This window comes from Bos indicus x Bos taurus, chromosome 10 (assembly GCF_003369695.1).
Source record: "Bos indicus x Bos taurus breed Angus x Brahman F1 hybrid chromosome 10, Bos_hybrid_MaternalHap_v2.0, whole genome shotgun sequence".
Classification (NCBI taxonomy): Eukaryota; Metazoa; Chordata; class Mammalia; order Artiodactyla; family Bovidae; genus Bos; species Bos indicus x Bos taurus.
Genome location: NC_040085.1, coordinates 23,769,342 through 23,791,842, shown reverse-complemented (window position 1 = coordinate 23,791,842; position 22,501 = coordinate 23,769,342). Strand labels below are relative to the sequence as shown.

General features: G+C 39.9%; 1 protein-coding gene across 1 annotated transcript in view; it reads right to left on the bottom strand.

Annotated features, from left to right (window-relative positions):
• Positions 1–3,260: 3,260 nt before the first annotated feature.
• The window catches only part of FMN1 (formin 1), a 457,430-nt gene continuing 438,189 nt past the window's right edge, over positions 3,261–22,501 (bottom strand). The window contains 2 exon segments of the mRNA XM_027553461.1: positions 3,261–11,773; positions 12,930–13,014. Of these exon segments, the coding sequence (XP_027409262.1) occupies positions 11,729–11,773; positions 12,930–13,014 (130 nt within the window). The 3' untranslated portion in view covers positions 3,261–11,728.

Genomic DNA, 22,501 nt, shown 5'->3' with positions numbered 1-22,501 from the left:
GGAAGCCTTTAAAAAGGAAAATACAACCTACAGAATGGGATAAAATGTTTGCAAATGATATGACTGACAAGAACTTAATACCCCAAATACACAGACAGCTCACAAACTGAACATTAAAAACAATTCCAATCAAAGAATGGGGATAAGACATGAATAGACATTTTTCCAAAAAAGACATACACATGATCAGTAGGTACATGAAAAAATGCTCGATATTGCAATTACAAGAAAAATGCAAATTAACAGTGATATAACACCTCAAACTGGTCAGAATAGTTGTCATCAAAAACTCTGCAAATAAATGTTGGGGAGGATGTGGAGGAAAGGGGACCCTTGTACACTGGGGGTAGGAATATAAATTGGTACAGCTACTATGGAAAATAATATGGAGGTTCCTTAAAAAACTAAAATGGAGCTACCTTATGATCCAGCTATTCCACTCCTGGGTATATATCTGGAAAAAATGAAAAATTTGAAATGATACATGCACTCCAATGTTCATAGCAGCACTACTTACAATAGCCAAGACATGGAAGCAACCCAAATGCCATCAACAGATGACTGGGTTAAAAAAATATTTCACATAATGGAATATTATTCAGCCATAAAAAGAATGAAATAGTCCCATTTGCAGCAACATAGATGGACCTAGAGAATATTCTGCTTAGTGAAATAAGTCCAACAGAGAAAGACAAATATTGTATAACTTTATGTGAAATCTAAACAAGAATACAAAACAAGTGTATACACAAAACAGAAAGAGACTCACTGGCATAGAAAACAAACTTGTGGTTGCAAAGAGGAGAAGGAAGGTGGGAGAAGGACAAATTAGGGTTACGGAATTGATAAATATAAACTATTGTATATAAAATAGGTAAGTGGTGGTCCCGTGGCTAAGAATCTGCCTTCCAATTCGGGGGCTGTGGATTTGATCCCTAATTGGGGAACGAAGGTCCCACATGCCATGGAGCAGCTAAGCCTGTGAGCGCATGCCCCGCAACAAGAGATCTCACGTGACACAACACAGATCTGCAACTAAGGCCTGACGTGGCCAAATACATATTTTTAAAAATTTAAAATAGATAAGCAAAAGGGATTTAAGGTATAGCACATTATCTAATAATCTATAATGCAATATAATCTGCAAAAATGCTGAATCACTATGTTGCACACCTGAAACTAACACGATATTGTAAATCAACTATACTTCAATAGTAATGGGAGAGAATGCCTACATTCAGAGGAGTAAGACAAACATTTCTGTGCTGTGATAGGCGGGCAGAGAGAAGATGTGGGGAAAACAAGTAGGGAAAATTTTGAAAATAATCTGAAATTTAATTTTACAACAAAAATAGGAATAAAACCAAATGGAAAGAACAGGGCAAGTTACTGAGGCAAACTGTATTATCCAAAAATGGTTGTACCAATAAATTTCTCATCTCACAAGCTCTTCCTATAGTATTGACATTCCTCCATCAGGAGGTGAGTCCTTTTTGTCCATTCCATGGGAAGAACTTCATAAATGCCTCAATCAATAGATACAATGAAAGTAACTTTAAAGCCTTGGTCAAAGAAAATACTACCTATTTCACCTTGGACATTCAAGCAGACCTGTAGAGACAAAGGCCCTGAGGCCCCCAGCCTAGAGCCACCAACAGTTTGGCAGCCAAGTGAGTCAGCCACCTTGAAGGCTTATGTTCCAACCATCCAGATGACTGCAGACCCAATGGATACAGCACTAAAACAATATGAGATTCCAAGTGAGAACTGTCCAGTTGAGTTCTTCTCAAACTAACAAGAACCATGAAAAATAAGTGATTATGGTTTATTAACACTGAATTTGGGGGTATTTTGTTATGCAGCAGTTGATAACTATAACGTTACCTTATCTTACCTTTCATCCTCACACAATGATGGGCATGAAGCAAACCTTACCTGGAGGAGACTTAGAGGCATACAAGCAGGCGTGGCTGGTGCAGGCCAACATTAATGTCTTATTTCCATGAATACATCATATCCAGGTGAAAGGAGACAGCTAGACTCTAAAGGGGAATAGTTAGTCCCAGGAATTTATGGCCTATTAGTTGGACCATTGGCATACCTGGAGTATTTAAAGAATAGGCAAATATGTATACTTAAAAATTCAACAGGTACCACTATGCTCTGCAAGGGAGAGTAAATCTCAGTAAATCAAAGAGGAGATTCTTCCTAAGGTGGAATATTTTTCCTAGGTCTTTATGACACAGAAGTCTTCAACCTCTACTAAGTACTTTAATTCAAGGTACAACTTTAATAATGGTTTCTCCAAACCCTTAGGAGCATTTGGACCCTACTTTCCAAACAACAGTTCTAGAACATTTCTCCATAATGGGGTCTTTTGAAGAAAAGAACTTAATGTGATGAATGAGTTGAGCAGGTGGAAGGGCTTTGGCCTTAGGGTCAAGAGATGTGGATTTCAGTCTTGATGTATTTACTAATGCTGAGTATAACTTTCAACAAGTCCCTTGAATTACAGTGGTTTTCAACTCTGTGAAATGGAGATTTTTATCCAGTGTCCGAAGATTTTTGCAGCTCTATGACTCTGATTTTAAAGCTCTCCTAGTGATAAAATGTCTCCCCAGATGATAACTATGTGTGTTCATTAAACCCATTAGGGCATATTTCAGCAAACTTCTAGAACTCAAGAGTGCATGGCATTCAAGTATACTGAACAAATGAATCAGTTAAACATGCAATCACAAAGACTGCTCTTCTATTTCACAGAGCAGTGTTTTGCTGAAAGTCTTTTAGTTTTTTCATAAATACCTGCATTTATCTTATCATCTGCCTGAAAAGAATTTGAATGTTGTATTTAGTGTTAAAATACGATTATATTTCTGTTCTGTTTCCATACTCTACCAATTCATAACACAAAGTCACCAATCCTGTGGTTCTCCACCCCACACCCAACCTTGGGCAATTTATGTTGAAGCAGAGTTGCTTTCAGGTCAGTACGGTTGAGACCATGCTCGGCTGGGTTTGCCTGTTTGGTGTTAGCCTTGAATGCCTAGTCAGATTTCCCACTGTTGGTGTGGAGGACAGAGGAGAAAAAAGAAAATGCAGATGATGGACTTACCGAGATCCAGCTTTTGTAGTTCAGCAGTAATGCTGCCCTCAAGCAGTAAGGCAAGTTAGAAATGATTGTATTCTCCACATTATAGCACTGCTGGGATACTATCTTAAATGCCTCGTGGAAACAGATCTGTACTGCACACCAGACAGACATGAAACCAGAATTTATTAAAATACCCTTAGCATATTTACAATTGGAAGCCATGAATGCAGTTCTCTGCAAGTTCCAAAAAAATAGAATTCTATCTCTTAAAACAAATTAAGAGAGGTATCAACAGTAGGATAAATATAATCTATCAGAGACAGAAGTCTTTGAACAGACAATCTACATTTTCTAACAAATATATATACACTATGTACAAAAATACAATTGATGTGAGGACCAAGTAGTGTCAGGAAGGAAAAACATACACACACACACACACACACATATATTCATTATGTACAAATCCGTATTGATTCCTTCACCTTTTCTTTTTAAAAATAAATACTTTATTTGGTTTGCAAATAACATTTACAAGTTCAACTAGCGAGCATTTCTCAGTTTTGACAAAATTAAATATGCAAAAAAATTAGAAATACATATTTTTAAAAATTTAAAGGGAAAAAAATACCTGAATCCAATTAGCTTATTAAAAAATATCCACGAGTGTATAATACAAGGTTTCACGTCTTTAAAGTGCCTTCTCATTTCTCAAACTGTCTTCATTATTGCATAAAAAACCCTTTAAGATTACATCTACAGATTGGTCTAATAATTAAACAGAAAAGCCAACTTTTTTCCAGGTCAAATGGTTGAATATTTAAGATACGCTTAACTTTCTTTTTAAGTGCTTTCAAGAGGGTAAGTTACTGTTGATCTGAAAATAACCACAAATTGTCAACATCCTGACCCAGCTTCGTGAAGATGTTTGAATCATGAGTAGTAGTAAGAACTGAGGGGCAATAAAAAGCCTATGATTCAAAATATTTGCACAGAATTTAGTCACTTTGTCCAGCAGCACAGAGATTCAACACTGGAGTCTTACGCATCATAGCTGGTGACCTGGGCTGATTTATACATTTATCAAAAGAATGGTCCTTCCTTAGACAGTTGTAAAGTAAAACTCTGGGAAACTGAGAAGGACTGGAACCACCCCTCTTCTCAAGCCTCTTAAAATAAAGTAGAATAATAATAAAAAAAGAAATGTATTTTCCATCTCTTTTATGGATTTTTCCCTCTTTGCTTAAGTGATGAGGTGGTGCTGACATTAACAAGAAGCAGTCACAAGGCTGTGTCTCTCTTGGTGACAGCCGAGCTCCCTGTCCACAGGGCTGGGGGATGGAGCATGGGTGTGGGGCGATGGAGTGAGGGCTCAGGGGCACTTCAGGTGTCTGTGGGGGAAAGAGGGACAGAAAGCTGGGTCCTGGAGAAACAGTAAAGCGAGGCAAATGTCACTGTAGGATGTGAAGGAAGGGGACACAATGCAGAAGTACTGAAAGGAGAAAAATGAAATGAAGCTTGATGCCAAAATGAATTTTAAACAGGCAGTGAGGAAACAGGAAGGTTCATGGATAACTGATCCCATGGAAATTAATCTGAAATTCAATGCAGTTATTTCAGCAAGCACAGGCCAGTCCACTGGTATGTATCTGCTTTTCCAGCACACTGTCAAGCATGGACCAATAGGAGATACTGGGCACTCCCACTGCCCTCATACATATGCCCTGAGCTTCTGTTGAAAGGCTGCCCATGATACAACCATGGCAACAGTCACCAGCTCCCTAACAATGCATTATATCAGCAAAACATTACACCCTGGCCTTGTTCAAATTTTCCTTTTCTACTGTCTATTTTTCTCCATCATCCCATTGCTTGCAATCTCATAACACCAAATGAAGACACATAACTGCATGGATCAAATTAATTTTAGGAAACAGGGTCAAGGGTGTTGCTAAGAAAATTAAACCCTAAAGGTCTTGAAATAATTTACATTTCTGTTAGGCCTGATTCTCATTAGGACACTGACTGACTTCATTTGGGTTCTGGGCATGCAGGCCAGTACTGACTTTCCAGGCCAAAGCACGATCCCCTAAATCAAAGTCCAGGGGCACTCTGCTTCCCATGCTAGTCTAAATTAAAACTCAACGAGAAGGAAAAGACTATGATGAATCAATGACATATTTTCTCCAAAGAATCTTAAAAATTATTCAATTTCTAATTTTAAAAGTTTCTGTCTTTTGAGGAATATCTTCGATTGTTTCTTTAAAGAGAAGTCCTTTTTTCTTAATGCTTATGTTCTTCAAAGATTTTACATCCTATTAATAATAATCACATTATTTGCATCTTGAGAAATTAAAAAATTGTAAAATTAATATTTGGTATGGACTTAGCCCAAAATCCCATGTGTGGCACCCTGGGCTAAGAGAATGGTCACTAGACTTTCCCCTCTTACCCATGGATTTGTTTCTAAAGGAAATGGACATCTTTAGAGGATTTTGCAGGGGGCGATATGAGTGGGTTGACACTTCATGCCTTGGTGGTCAGATGTGAAGGAATAAGATTATAGATAGGAACAAGTTGCCAAGAACAAAGGGGGTAAAATGAGCTACTTACAGTTTGCTGAAATCTATCTAAGATGTATAGATTATAAAGCTCTTAATCTCTTATGGGGACGACAGTATAATCTTTGTATGCTATGTACCCAATTTTATATACGTCATGGAAACCTGGAATTCAAAAATCCATCCCAAGATACCCCAGAAAGCTTTGCATTCCTAAACACACCTATCAACCACGTCATGGGGCAGTGCAGGGTAACTTCCTTTATACTCAGTGGTCCATGGGACTAGCCTCTCATTCTAGAAAGCTGACCCAGGTGAATAAACAAAAATACATTTGTTTCATGAGACAAGAATGGAAGCAAGTCTTAGAAGAGAACAGGGAAAGAAAGTATGTATAATTTTGCCAAAGATGTTGATAGACCTCTGGGAATGCATGCCTGAAAACATTAGATTTCTTACTTGATATACTAACTATAAAACACTGCCAGCTCACACTATATATGGGGAGAAGTACTCATTCTCTTTTAAGACATTCTTAACAGCTTCAAAGACAGAAGAACCCCTTGGTGTCTGCACAGGTAGAATTTAGGCAAACAGCCTACAAAACAGCTTAAGGGTGGTAGAAGGTTGCTTATTCCATGGAGAAGAAGGCCAAATTGCTGTGGGAAATTGGGCTCATTTGCATTTTGCTCACCCAGTGCTACTGAATTTCACACAAAGCATTAAAACAAAAACAAAAACAACAGCCCACAGAAGTCTATGAATAAGCTTTCAGAAAAGGAGATACAATGGTGATTCTTAGTATATTTAAGAAAATATTGAAAAATAGAAAGTTATATGAGATGGAATGTAAAATAATGGCTTTAGCTACCACTCTATATAAAAACTTGAGATTAAACCAGTCTTTCCCAGATTATAGCATGAAGAAGATATTCATGAACAAGTACTCTAGAGACATAATACGCAAGAATGAGTTTGAGCTCTGGCTAACGTGAACCATCATATCAGAGAAGGGAGGACGAGAAGAAAAAGGTCCTCTATGTTACTATTTATCACCAGGATGACTGAGAGAGGAGCTGGGGGTGGAGAGGTAATGAATCCAGAAGCTCCAGTAAGGACAGTCTGACCTACTAGATGCGGCTTTGCCCCGCTAATCTCTTCATTGGTAGGAACCTCATGGGCACCTTAAGAGACAGAGACACCTTGCTGACATTTGCATATCTTCACATTTCCAGGTCAGCTGTCAACTACAAAAACTTCTCAAATGCTAAGTTTATATCACAGGGTTGATTAAGGGTCTTGGAAGAAATAAAACTACTGAACTGGTTTCCAGTCTGACATGTTAATAATACTCTGGAATTCACTACTTCCCAGCAAAGCACTGATCTGGGAGGGTCTGGTAGATTGCCTGCTCCCTGGGAGGGGAAATGAAGAACTGTGAAACTAAACTTCAATGCCTCTAACAAGGTGTCAACAACCGACGGGTTTGCAGACATGACACAAAATGAGCCTCCGAGTCGCATACAGCGGTGTAACTGAGCCCAGTGATGCCTGGATTCAGTCACTAATGGAGTTATAAATACAATTATGTGAGTCTCAAGGAGCCAGACCCGCTGAGGCCTGTGCCAAAAGGTGCCTTTAAATGACTTCTGCACCAATAGCAGACAAGGTTCCGACCAGCCAGACTGTCTCTCTCCATAGCTGGAAAATGGAAATATGTTCAACAAAGTTATTTACATTTTGGAAAAGTTAAAAACTAGCCATTCATTTCAAATACTGTAAACTTGTCTGCACAGACTTGTTTCTCTTGTAGATTTCTTTATGATAACAAAGTAGCTGACTTGAATGAAAGTTCATTTCTTTATTCAGTCCACCCTCTTTAGCTGTGTTTCTATGGTAAAAACCTGACATATGAAGTGTGGTATTCATGCTTTTCTGGATGGTCCATCCATTTATGAACTGCTCTTACAAGAGAAGCAGAGAAAGGAAATTTTAATTGTCTAACACTTCTTTCTCTACATACCACTTCTCTTTGTATGTGATTTTTCCAAAAATAAATTGTTCAGAGCAATACTTCACTCTCTTGAACCCACTATGAAAATTGCCTGGTTTAGGCTGAAGTCTCAAGTGGGCAGTTAAGAGCTTTACTTTGTCCACACTCATCAGTCCTCACAGCTGTTCAAATTCTTATATGCTTAGGACCTCTACAACACCGGGTTTCACAATATGTCCTTCTTTTGTGATTCAGGAACTAATTAATTTGTTGACTTCCAAATCTGCTGATGCTTCTTTTCCCCTTCTACCTTTTGGTCTTTTTGTTTTTAAATGATGAGAACGGGCAAGATCAAAGAAAAATGAAGCTCAAACCTAGTGGAGAGTTCTTGTTAGCAATTTTTAGACTATTTAAACTAATTATAGAATTGGATATTTGATATTTGCATCAGTTATTTTGGGGGTAAAAGCTATGTTTTTTTTTGACTTCTTCCTCCTCTTCACACAGAAAGCTCCAATTTGGTTTTATCTTTGTTTGGCAAGGGTGGCAGTACTACAAAACAGACCAATTTAGAACATCAGGGAATGAAGTTCCCATGTCAGTGTTACAGTCTGGTTATTGGGAAAGAGCCCACAGGTCTGCACCACTAATTCCCCTTCATATTCTGGCTGACTAGGTGCTGTGTGCTGTGTGCAATGATCTATGTTAGTGACACCAGGCAAGAATGAAATAGAAATAAAATATGTTGTCCAACAAAGAAGTAAAATTAAAATTTCCCCATGCAGATGGTATAATCTAGAGAGAGAGATGTGTAATCCCAGTCCAACAAGCAAATCTCTACCAAAAATACACTTACATATCTTTTGATACATCTGATCACGGTCTTGGAAGGACTGTACCAATGTCTTCTTCACCTTGCTGAATACTACCAAAGAGTTTTATTCCTTCCTTTAATTTCTCCACCAGCAGCATATGAGCATTTGGGAAATGCCTTTCCTTACGGTACTTATGAGAAAAGGATGTGCCTAAGAGCGGCTGAGCAGGTGTGCAGCATACACTATTCTTACCGGGAAGAAAAGAGGACTGAAGACCGGAGTCCAATCTGGCATCCAGTTTCTCATCATGTTGCCCACTGTTTTGGCTAAAACATTTAAAGATGGAAGAGCATGACTGGATCTCTTTATTCTACTTCCCAGATTTCACTTTTTTCTCCATAGTTCCTGGGTAGTTGCAATGAATGTTTAAAGAGATTTCATAGACATCAACCCAAGGATTCAAAAGGTAACTTCTGAGCAGCAGGTGTATCACCTGTGACTCCTGGGCCTTGCCTATCATCATATCATTCATTTCTTCTTGGCTACCTTTTCCCTTCACCGTGTCTCCGCCCATAAACTGCCTCTTGGGTTAAAAAGCCATATAGCACACCTCTGCCTCACTTGATCCTCAATACTTCATAGGCCTGTTTTTCACCTAACATGTTTATATAATGCTTTTATGTCATATATGATATACTTGTGTGCTTGATGATTATGCAGGTTATGCAAGAATCTGAACTGCTATCCACTGTGCCCTCAGCTTTAATGAATCTTAACTAGGCAGAGATGATGTTGTTATAAGTTAAGTTTCTCTGAGTCTGATTAGTGAGTCAAATATGTCTGGTTAAACACAGGGTAGAAATACTGGCCACTGTCCCTCTTGTGCAGGCAGGGCTGGGCTAAGAACAGCCAGACATGCCCCAGCTGCTAACTACTCACCATACCCCAACTACTTAACATACCCCAACTACTTACTCATGAAAAGTTTAGTGACACCTGCTGTAGTTAACACAATCTCAGCTGCATATTGGATAGGTGATTCTCTCAGGGCCTCTGGGTTGTTTAAGATGATCCACCTTGGACAAAGTCTTGTGAACTTTTACCAAGCATCAGGTCAAGTTACAAATGAGGGCACCGTCGCACTGCAGTCCACATGTGGACTTGGGAGGGGTGTCCAGATGCCGAATGCAGGATGCAAATTGGGTGAGTCATGGGGATCCTGCCACGGTGTCTTCACACATTAACAGTACATTGGACTCCCTAGGTTTTCCCAACAGAGGTAGGCAAACTTTGCTCTTTAGAAAAGGTTTTATTTTACTGCCAAATTCCGGTCTGTCTGCTATAATGAAATCCAACTTGAGCGTGGGTAAAACAGGCGCTTTTTCTTTTGTCCGTTAATACTAGAAGGACTGTCACAGAGTACAGGGTAGCTGTAAGTAGGATTTGTTTCAAATTGAGGAATTTCTTAGGTCCTCACCATTAAGTGAAAATGAAGAGAAAAACAATCTAAGAAAGCAGTAAGAAAGGCTTGCTCACAAGCAACTATTATTAGCCATATAAGTTCTTACCAGCTCTTCTGTTTTGCTTGTCTTATTCTTTTATTTTTTTGGGGAAAAAAAAACAAACCATGTTATTACATTCCTTTTTTTTTTTTAATTATTAGAAAGATTGGCTAGCACCTGCAGGAATATGGCCTTGTGACTAGATTTGATCCTGACTCTGCATTCCTGGGCATTGTATTAGGATATGGTGCTGCTGTAATTGGCTATATCTATTATGGGGTCCCTGTGGGGGCTGATAACTAGCAGGCAGGTCCTGGGTAGACACTCAGGTACCTGGCAAGGTGAGGGATTCTGGCAAGATGCTGGGGCAAGGGGCAGCTCACACATGACCAGCAGATGGGGAAGGGTGTTAAGGTTTCTGCTCTTCTTTAGATGGTCTTCCACCAGTTGGGAGGAGAAAGCTTGGACCTCTTTCCTTTCAAGACTGAAACCTGATAGGCTTTGATCCTTACCTCAGTTCACGCCAAGTCTCCTCTCTTCTCCTCTCACAGCATAGGAGAGTGGCGAGAGGTCCAAGGTGGTTTTCCTGTGACTCTAGAGGCAGTAATCACACGGGCTTCCAGGGTCAGAAAAAACTACCTATTGAACTCAAAATTCAATATCAATGTAATCACCCTCTTCCCATTTTGATGTAAAGAACTTTTTTACTACCCTCTCTTTTTTGGACATTAAACCCCCCTGCTTCAATCATAGGTCACATGTCTGTCAGTCAAGGTCATGATAAACAGCTCCAAGTAGCATTTGCTCTCCTGTCTAGACACTGCCTCCCAGGGTGCATGGGAGAGGTCCAGCCACATTCAGTCCCAGAACCTGGTGTACAGCTCAGCTGCAGTTCAACATGGTGTATCCACTCATAGATGATTTGAGGTGTGAAATGAACTCTGGCTGATACTGGGTCACTCATCAAAGCAGATGCTTTGACCCCAAGTCTGTTGCTGCTCAGTTATCATAGTTTTTTTCTTTTTTTTTTTTAAATAAGGGTAGAGAATTCCTAGTGGCCTAGGAAACCTCAATGAACTGATATGAAAACAGAGGAATGGGTCTTGCTAAATGGCTAATGCCAACTACCTGTATTATAATTTGTTCTCCAGAAAGAAGTTTATGACTATTTAACCTCCTTCTCCATCCATGTATAATTCCATGTTCTGTTCTTTCTAACACATGAAAAACAATGAAAAAATAACCATTTCTTGAGTGTGGGGCATACAGTCTTGGGCCTCTTAAAATAATTCTGGTAAGTCTCAACATTTTTGGCAAGAAGGGTGCTTCAGGATCTTGCTGCAATAGAATCAAAATGCAGGCTTGATTATTGTAAAGATCAAGGCTTGAACTTGCTCAAGGCAGCTGTCACAAAAAATCCATCTCTTCTTCTGTCACAAGTTTACATATATCATGCTTGGGTTAGAAAGCTTGAGGTCCCTGATTTAAAAAAAGAAAAACTGAAAAATCTTGGTAATTCTCTGGTCTTGTAGTGAGGGAACTTTGGACCTCTAGAAGAAACAGTTCTCAAATACTTCTTCAGCAGCATTTCATTGTTCCTATGGCTTAACAAGGGGCTTCTTTAAGAAGGCACAGGGTTCTCGGAAAGAGATGAGCAAAATAAACATTGAGTGATGTATCTTTTGAGGGCTTCTTGTAGCACCGGTGTTACAGAGGGTCATGCGGGTGCTATGCCTCACCATCACTGCTCTCCTGTGTCTGTGTTAGTTGGTGCTCACGCTAGCTTCCTTCTGACGCAGTCTTTCCTTCTGTTATTTGAGACAAAATTGAGTTTATTATTATTCCTTTTCCTAAATTTTCACTTTTCTCAAATTTTGATATGTTTCTCAAATGTTGGTGTATGATGCTGAATAGAGTTGTACCAAATGCCCTAGAAATGAGAGGATAGAGGCCTGGGGAATGAGCAGTGGATAACGAGGGAAGAAGACAAAAATCTGAGTTGAGCCCACTGCCACCAAAAATATAGATACACCACATAAAGATGAGTGTACCAAATACACCACCAAATGGGCACAGAACGTTTCCATTCAGGTAGGAGCTCTGTAAGCCAACCATGGCTGTCCCTGACGAAGTCGTATAGCCCTGACTTCCCCATTTCTCATTCAACATTTGCTGAGCTGCTGATGGGGTTGTTAGGAGAACACTGTCGTTGGTTAACAGAAATCATCTCACTTACTGACCACTTAGATGGTCAAAGAATTTAAAGCAACTGGCAAAAGTACTAGTGAAGAATGAAGTAACTTCACAACTGGTAAAATACAACTACTAAGTGGCTAAGCTGGGACTTGAACCTCTATACCTTGGGTTCCTAACCATTCAGCTATTCCAACTGTATCGTGGAGATGCCTTGTGATCAGTATTGCCAGTGGGACTGTGGAGGACAGCTTCCCTTCCTGGCTAGGAAGACACACTACTAGTCTGCTAGTTTCTATCCTAGGGCGAGCAATCAGGGGACCAGTCAGCAGTCTGAAAAGTGGTCTTAGGTAGGCTGTATCTTTCTGCATCTCAGTTTTACCAACTAGCAAAAGAGGCTACTCCCTGCCCCTCTCTTTAACAAGGAAAAGGAACTGTTGAGGGCAAAATTCTCCAACAAGTTCAGGAAAAGGGTACTTTGAGATGAAGGGGATCTTTGTGTGAGGTGCAATGGGCAAGGATGTAAAATGGCAAGTGACTACATTTAGTTTATCAGGAAAGGACCCTGTTTGAATTTGCTAGAAGAGCACACAGGGCTGGGTTTTGCTCCTCACCTATGTCCTTTCTCACCATGTGGTATCCTGGGATGGGAACTGAGGATATATACACTACTCATCCCTCTGAGTTTCATCCTTTAAATTTAGGCCCATTCCTGGGTGCACCTCAGGCATAGTGAAAAGCCTTGAGGTTATGATGAAAAATGCATCTCACCAGACTAGCCGTGGGGTTGATTTTCTTTGTCTCCACTTTCTTCTCTGCTGTTAACTTGCTGACTGATTCCTGAGCCATTTTCAATCTGAAATCAAAACAGGGAGTGGGGAGGAGACAGGAGGAAAAGAAAAGAGGAGAAAAAAAGAAAGAAGAAAAAGGTCAGGTTAAACAGAAATCCAAATACTGCTGAATTAATCAGTTAGCAGTCTGAAATATAAGGGGTAGCTTTTCCAGTGCTTTTCATGATTAAATTCAGACTCTGTGAGGGTATCTCCTCTTGGGTATCAAAACTGATCTTCCTTCACTGAACTGAGAAGCTCACTGAGATCTGCTTGGGAAATCTGTGCTTTTGTGACCAAGGTAAGAGTTTCTGATCTATGGAATACTGGATGGACTCCCTGTACTCTAAGGGCACACGCCAAGGCTATCTGGCTTGTGAACCACTTTATCCTATCAGCAGACAGGATAAAGGCAATCTGAAAAACTAAAATTTTGGAGAAACATACAAAACTGCAAATATTAAAATCCACCAGAGAGTTCCCTGGCTGTCCAGTGGTTAGGACTTGGTGCTTTCACTGTCTGTCAGGGGCTCTGGTTCAATCCCTGTTTGGAGAACTAAGATCCTGCAAGCCATGTAGCACAGAAAAAAAAAAAAAAAAAAATTCACCAGTTCACATCAAGAAAGTCAAAAGCCAACCTACAGAATGGGGAAAATATTTGTAAATCATGTATCTGATAAAGGACTTACATTCAGATTACATGGATAGCTTACAAACTCAAATAAAGAGACAAATCACCCAACTCAAAAAATAGGCAAAATATTTAACTAGACATTTTTCCAAAGACAGATGGCTCATAAGGACATGAAAAGAAGCTCGACATCATCAGTCAGAAAAATACAAAGCAAAACCACAAGGAGATACCACTCCTAGCCCCTAGGGATGGATAGAATTAAAAAGAAAGACAATAACAAGCATAGAGATGAGGATGTGAAGAAACTGGAATCCTTATACACTGCTGATGGAACTAGAGAATGGTACAATCACGTTGGAAAACAGTTTGGCAGCTTTTCAAAATGTTAAACATAGTTAGCATATGACCCAGCAATTCCACTACTTGGTATATTAATATATGTATACCCAAGAAAATGAAAATTTGTCTATAAAAAATATACATATGAATTTTTATAGCATTATTTAAAATTATTTAAAACAGCCAAAGTATAAACAGTCCAAATTTTTGCATTAGCTGATAAATGAATAAACAAATGGTAGTATATTAACACAACAGAATATTTTAAGGAATGAAGTGCTGAATGAAAGCTACATCATGGATGAACCTAAAAAATCCATTTTATTAAGATAAATGAAAGAAGCCAGCTACAAAAATCCACATATTATATGATTCCATTTACATGCAATGTCCAGAGTAGGTAAATAAAAGAAACATGAAGTAGATTAGCAATGCCAGGGGCTGGGGGCACTGGAGAAGTGGGAGTGACTGCTAATGAATAAGGGGTTTCTCCTAAAACTAGGTATCAGTGATGGTTGCAGATCCTTGTGAATATATGGAAAACCACTGAATTGAACACTTTCAAAAGGGTAAATTTTACAGCATGTGAATCATATCTCAATAAAGTTGTTACTGAAAACCTAATTCCACAACATGACATTATTTCTTACTCAGCTTATCAATTCAACAAGGCAGTATTTCTCAACCATCAGATTGGCAAATCTAACAGAGAATGTCAACTGACATTGAGGACAATAATGGGTGATAGGAACCCAAAACATGTATGAGGGTGTGTGAATGTACACAGCAAGCTTTGGCAGCATCAAGTGAAACTGAACACATACATACCCTATGAGCTATCCATTCCTCTTCTAGGGAGATACCCAAAAGAAAATTTTAAAATTAGACACAGGGCTTTCATTGTTGCAATATATGCAATAATGAAAAATTGAAACAACCTAATAATCAGGTTCAAGAGGAACAGGATAGATGATAAGAGCAAATAGTAACAGCTGACATTTACAGGGTGCGTACTGTCTGCTAGGTACTAGTCTCCCTGCTTTATTTGAATTAAGCCATTCAATTCTCCCAGTAGCCCTGTGAGATGGAAACCTTCACTGTTTGCATTTTATAGGTCTTAAGCACTGTGTTGTCGTGTGTGTGCTCGGTCGTGTCCAACTCTGCAACCCCACGGACTGTAGCCCATCAGGATCCTATGTCCATGGAATTCTACAGGCAAGAATACTGGAGGGAATTGCCACTGCCTATTCCAGGGGATCTTCCCGACCCAGGGACTGAATTGGAGTCTTGGCATCTCCTGCACTGGCAGGCAGATTCTTTACCACTGAGCCATCTGGAAAGCCCAAGCACAGTGCACACACACACACAGAAGTCGCTCAGTCGTGTCCGACTCTTTGCGACCCCATGGATTGTAGCCCACCAGGCTCCTCAGTCCATGGGATTTTCCAGGCATGAATACTGGAGTGGGTTGCCATTTCCTTCTCCAGGGGATCTTCCTGACCCAGGGATCGAACCCGGGTCTCCTGCATTGTAGGCAGGTGCTTTACCATCTGAGCTACCAGGGAAACCCATCAAAAACACAGAAGAGTAGTAGTAAGTTTCAAAAGGATGCCAGTTGAGATCTTTTATAGATGAAATCTACTTCCTAGAAGTCAACTCGCCAATTATATGCATAGCTGGAGACAAGAGTTGCCAGTCCAGGTTCGATGCACGATACTGGATGCTTGGGGCTAGTGCACTGGGACGATCCAGAGGGATGGTATGGGGAGGGAGGAGGGAGGAGGGTTCAGGATGGGGAACACATGAATACCCATGGCGGATTCATTTTGATATTTGGCAAAACTAATACAATTATGTAAAGTTTAAAAATAAAATAAAATTAAAAAAAAAAAAAAGGTCCAACTGGAAAATATCTCGGGTACCCAGTTAGATCCAGTTATTCTGCGTCTGTGGATTTAAAATGATCATCAGTGATGCTTATATATTATATTCATTTAACAGAATACAGTAAAACTGTGAAAATGAATAAACTAAATCTGTGGACGACAATTGTGGATATCAGAAACATGATGTTGAAAGAGTGACAGATTCTGAAGGGTGAGTGAGTGAAGAGGCCATCCAGCCTGGTGGTCAAGTGCTCAACTCCAGAGCCGGACTAATTCTGGCTTAGAGTGGGGATTCATTCTCAGCCCCACTACTTATTAGCTGTGTGACCCTGGGCAAGTGACCTCTCTGTGCACCTAGAAAAGGAGATAACAACAGTGCGGGCTATGCTGAGTCACTGAAAGGACTGAGAAGTGCTGCTCCAGGCACAGTGTAACCACGCAGCATAGGTTCACTAGTGCTGTTACTGTGTGTGCGTTATGCTACTTTGTGTAGACGCTGGGGAGTAGTGCCCACAAAAGACTGTTCACAGATGCCTGCACCTGTATGTAAACATCTATTTATACTTACATGCAGACTGGAAAGAGACTAATTTCATGATAGAAGTTATTGCTAGAAAGATGGAAGAAGAGAATGACTTTGGGAGGTGATATGTCTAAAGGAGAAGAGGGTGGCAGAGGATGAGATGGTTGGATGGCATCACTGCCTCAATGGACATAAGTCTGAGGAAACTCCTAGAGAGAGTGAAGGACAGGGAAGCCTGGCGTGCTGCAGTCCATGGGGTTGCAAAGAGTCAGACACGACTTAACGACTGAACGCCAACAACAAACGTCAAACAGAATTCCATTTTTATCCACAACATTTCATTTTCAATTATAAAATCTTAAAGAATATGTGGCAAAATGTTAACAATTCTAGGTGGTGGGAATATGGGTGTGTTGCGATCTTTAATATGTTTACTTAAAAATTTCTTCAAAAATGTTTTGTTTTTGAATGTCTGTGTTTTAAAAATGTCTTCACATCAAAGACATAAAAAAATGAACATGCTTTTTTTCAGGGCCTCAAATCTGAATCTTTCACTCATTACTAATCCCATACTTGCTTAATACTGAAGAAGTGGCTGAGCGCCTTAGCTTGTTACTTCATTTTGCACAATTTGTTTGAAATACACACTTCATAATCCAATCTCCCTGCCCACATGCACAAGTTAGTTCAATGAATTCAACATGCTGACTTGTGCATCAGAAAAGAAAAATGAGACAAAGATGAGCAATGTTTTATGTAACCCAAGAAATGCATCTGCAGAGCTGCCGTGAGAACAAGCTCTGGCATAGGTCTGACATATATACCACACTGCCTACTAAACTTTTCTGCTTGCAGCAGTAACTGTCACCATACCCACATAAGAAAAGAATGCACCAGAAGGAGCAAATCCTGTTCAGACTGCATTGGAGACCAATCAGTAAGGGATCTGCAATCAAGATGAGGCTGTGGCTTGTAGCACCTTCTTTCCTTGGTTTTCTCCAGCAAGATTTGTTTTCAACAAGAGCACCTATTGTTCATCCTTTAACCTCAATTCCAATGGAATTGCTTGGAATTACTATTCCTCCTGCAGCTCCCTAACTTTTAGGAAATTTGGGGGTCATCTTTTGCCTAAGTAGTTCCTTTTCGCCTTAGGATTCTGATCTCTTCTCCCGGAACTGGTCTTCTACCATGATGCAGGCTCAGCATTGCCTCCCCCGATTCCCATATTTCTTAGTAGCTCTGCAATCACTTTCCATGTTCTCTCCGTATCCGGGGGTGGCGGTGGTGGAGGGGATGGTGATTGGAAAAGGGGAATTAGGTAAACTGGGAGATAACCTAACATCCTGTCCCCACTGTCAACCATTTCCTATTGCTCTGTGACTGTTCTGTAGACTGAGGTTCTCATGCACACCCCAGGTTTTCAAGGACAATTCTGATCTCGGTGATTCTATCTTGCTTTTCTCTAAAGATTCTCATTCAATTATGATGTCTCCCTTTCACAGGGCACTCTAAAAATCAGAAAGGACTGAGAGGAATCAAAGCTTGGTGCAAAGTAGCTTCAGCATCAGTGAGGCTTGATTTTAACTCCAACTCTGCCAGTTATCAGACAACTTGGAGTGAGTTAATCAACTTTCAGTTTCTTTATATATAAAATGGTATGATATACATACGTATTATATGTGTGTGTGTGTGTGTGTGTGTGTGAGTCTGTGTTAACTGCTCGGTCATGTCTGACTCCGTGACCCCATGGACTGTAGCCCACTGGGCTCCTCTGTCCATGGAATTCTCCGGGCAATACTAGAGTGCACAGCTATTCCCTTCTTCAGGATCTTCCCAACTCAGGGATCAAACCTGGGTATTGTGCATTGAAGGCAGATTCTTTACAACTTTAGCCACACAGGGAAGCCCCCAAACAAACAAAAAAACAACAATCATATATGAAGTGAAGTGAAGTCGCTCAGTCGTGTCTGACTCTTTGCGACCCCATGGACTGTAGCCTATCAGGCTCCTCCGTCCATGGGATTTTCCAAGCAAGAGTGCTGGAGTGAATTGCCATTTCCTTCTCCAGGGGATCTTCCCTTACGTGGTGTTACTGTGAGTTTTAAATTAATTAACATATCTAGATCAAACTGCCAACATCCATTGGATCATAGAAAAAACAAGGGAATTCCAGAAAAACTTCTGCTTCATTGACTATGCTAAAGCCTTTGACTGTGTGGATCACAACAAACTGTGGAAAATTCTTTAAGGGATGGGAATACCAAACCACCTTACCTGCCTCATCAGAAACCTGTATGCAGGAAAAAAATTAACAGTTAGAATTGGACATGTAACAATGGACTGGTTCAAAATCATGAAAGGAGTATGTCAAGGCTGTATATAATCACCTTGCTTATTTAACTTATATGTAGAGTACATTATGCAAAATACCCGGCTGGATGAACCACAAGCTGGAATCAAGATTTCTAGGAGAAATATCAATAACCTCAGATATGCAGATGATACCATCCTAATGGCAAAAAGTGAAGAGGAACAAAAGAGCCTCTTGATGAAGGTGAAAGAGGAGAATGAAAAATTGGCTTAAAACTCAACATTTAAAAAGCTAAGAACATGACATCCAGTCCTATCACTTCATGGAAAACAGATGGGGGAAAAAATGGAAACAGTGATAGACTTCATTTTTTGGTGCTCCAAAATCACTGCAGACAGTGACTGCAGCCATGAAATTAAAAGATGTTTGCTCTGTGGAAGAAAAGCTATGAAAAACCTAGATAGTGTATTAAAAAGCAGAGACATCGCTTTGCTGACAAAGCTCCATATAGTCAAAGCTATGATTTTTCCAACAGTCATGTATGAATGAGAGTTGGGCCATAAGGCTGAGTGCCAAAGAAATGTTGCTTCTGAACTGTGGTGTTGAAGAAGACTCTTGAGAGTCCCTTGGACTGCAAGGAGATCTAATCAGTCAATCCTAAAGGAAACCAGTCCTAAATATTCATTGGAAGGACTGATGCTGAAGCTGAAGCTCTAATACTTTGGCCACTTGATGCGAAGAGCCAACTCACTGGAAAAGACCCTGTTGCTGGGAAAGACTGAGGGCAGGAGGAGAAGGGGGCAACAGAGGATGAGATGGTTGGATGGCATTACTGACTCAATGGACATGAATTTGAGTAAACTCTGGGAGTTGGTGATGGACAGGGAGGCCCGGCGTGCTGCAGTCCATAGGACTGCAAAGAGTCAGACGTGACTGAGCCACTGAACTAAACACTTAATAAAGGATAAGCATAATGGAATCTTCCATCACAGAGATAAAGGAACTCTTGAAGAACGCATGACAATAGTTTCTGACTATAAATAATACTAATGGAGCTGCTACTAGCTAAATACTATCTTGCAATAATATTATTTACATGTGTTCTGAAAGCAAACCAAATCAACTAATGCTATTATCCAGAGATTCAGCAAACCAAGGAACTCACCTCAACTTCTTCTGATCTGAACACAGATTTTAAAAGTCATAATGAGAAGCTATACTTTGATACAGACATGACATACGTTTCTCAACCAAATAAATCAGTTCAGTTCTGCTCAGTTGTGTCTGACTCTTTGTGACCCCATGAACTGCAGCATGCCAGGCTTCCCTGTCCATCATCAACTCCTGGAGCTTGCTCAAACTCATGCCCATTGAGTCAGTGATGCCATCCAACCATCTCATCCTCTGTTGTTCCCTTCTTCTCTCGCCTTCAATCTTTCCCAGCATCAGCGTCTTCCAATAAGTCAGCTCTTTGCATCAGGTGGCCAAAGGATTGGAGTTTCAGCTTCAGCATCAGTCCTTCCAATGAACACCCAGGACTGGTCTCCTTTAGGATGGACTGGTTGGATCTCCTTGCAGTCCAAGGGACTCTCAAGAGTCTTCTCCAACACCACAGTTCAAAAGCACCAATTCTTTCACACTCAGCTTTCTTTATAGTCCCACTCTCACATCCACACATGATTATTGGAAAAACCATAGCTTTGATTAGATGGACCTTTGTTGGCAAAGTAATGTCTCTGCTTTTTAATATGCTGTCTAGGTTGGTCATAACTTTCCTTCCAAGGAGTAAGCGTCTTTTAATTTCATGGCTGCAGTCACCATCTGCAGTGATTTTGGAGCCCCCAAAATAAAGTCTGTCACTATCTTCATTGTTTCCCCATCTATTTGCCATGAAGTGATGGGACTGGATGCCATGATCCTAGTTTTCTGAATGTTGACTTTTAAGCCAACTTTTTCATTCTCCACTTTCACTTTCATCAAGAGGCTCTTTAGTTCCTCTTTGCTTTCTGCCATAAGGGTGGTGTCATTTGCATATCTTAGTTACTCTTATTTCTCATGGCAATCTTGATTCCAGCTTGTGCTTCATTCAGCCCAGCATTTCGCATGATGTACTCTGCATATAAGTTACATAAGCAGATTGACAGATGCACTCCTTTCCTGATTTGGAACCAGTCTGTTGTTCCATGTACAGTTGTAACTGTTGCTTCTTGACCTGCATACAGATTCCTCAGGAGGCAGGTAAGGTGGTCTGGTATTCCCATCTTTTGGAATAATTTTCCACAGTTTGTTGTGATCCACACAGTTAAAGGCTTTGGTGTAGTCAATAAAGCAGAAATAGATATTTTTCTGGAACTTTCTTGCTTTTTTGATGATCCATTGGATGTTGGCAATTTGATCTCGGGTTCCTCTGGCTTTTCTAAACCCAGCTTGAACATCCGGAAGTTCATGGTTCACGTACTGTTGAAGCCTGGCTTGGAGAATTTTGAGCATTACTTTGCTAGCGTGTGAGATGAGTGCAACTGTGCATAGTTTGAACATTCTTTAGCATTGCCTTTCTTTGGGATTGGAATGAAAACTGATGGGGTCACAAAGAGTCGGACACAACTGAGCGACTGATCTGATCTGATCTGACCTTTTCCAGATAAATAAGTAAGAAACTATTTCAATTTCAAAAGAAGATTGAATCTATTTCCTCACAATTTTCCCAAGTTTCTTTGATGTAAGTATCATAAATAAAATTTACATTTCAAATTATAGAATTTATGAGTAAATATATTTTTTCACGTTAACCTTGTTTTTCTCATAACCAAAATGACACTTGTTCTTTATAGGAAAATTCTATATTTATACATGGAAGGATTATATTTTCAAATTATTCTATATAATTAAAAGTATAAAGAAAAGGCAAAACTTACTGGCCATTTAAATGCTTTTCTGAGAATGTAATTAAGACACAATGGGACAGTTAAGGAAAATTATCATATATAAATCTCTCAGCTAGACAGTAAGATACATGAGAGTAGAGATTGTGGCTATCATTTTTATTGCTGTGTTCCTAGCCCTTGATACAGTAGCTGGCACACATTTACATGCCATAAAGAGACCTACAGAACAAATTTTTTAAAAAATCCTTTACTTCCTTAAAATACTGCTCATCTGAATTTTTTAAAATGCTGAGCCCTCGAGGCTGCCTAGGCACACACATGCACAGTTGCATGGGGCTTCTTCATTTAATGCACTCCCACGTTCTTGAGATTCCCAGTTTTTGAAAAAGGAGCCCCGTAAATTATAAGGTTGGTCCTGTCTAAGACTTTCTAGGACATTTAAGGTTATTTTATTAATAAAATGAAATGTTTTCCAATCTTTTTTTTCCACTGCACATTTGTTACATAAAGAAAGAAATCTGGTTGGATAAAGTTCATACCTCCTGTCAAGGTTAATTTATTTCACTGTGTTGCAATCATGTTATGCACCTGTTTTTTACACAAGACCAGAGACTGAGCGACTTCACTTTCACTTTTCACTTTCAGGCACTGGAGAAGGAAATGGCAACCTACTCCAGTGTTCTTGCCTGGAGAATCCCAGGGGCGGGGGAGCAGGCTGGGTTTATCGTGGGCTGCCGTCTATGGGGTTGCACGGAGTCAGACACGACTGAAGTGGCGTAGCAGTAGCAGAGCTTATCAAAAGCAGGGGATAGGACTTTACCTTCTTTCCTTCACGTTTTACACTGTAAAATGGCATATAGTATGTGACCGTAAGACTGAGTTAATGAATTAATAAATAATTATAAGTCATTAACCTCCAAACTGTAAAAACTTAG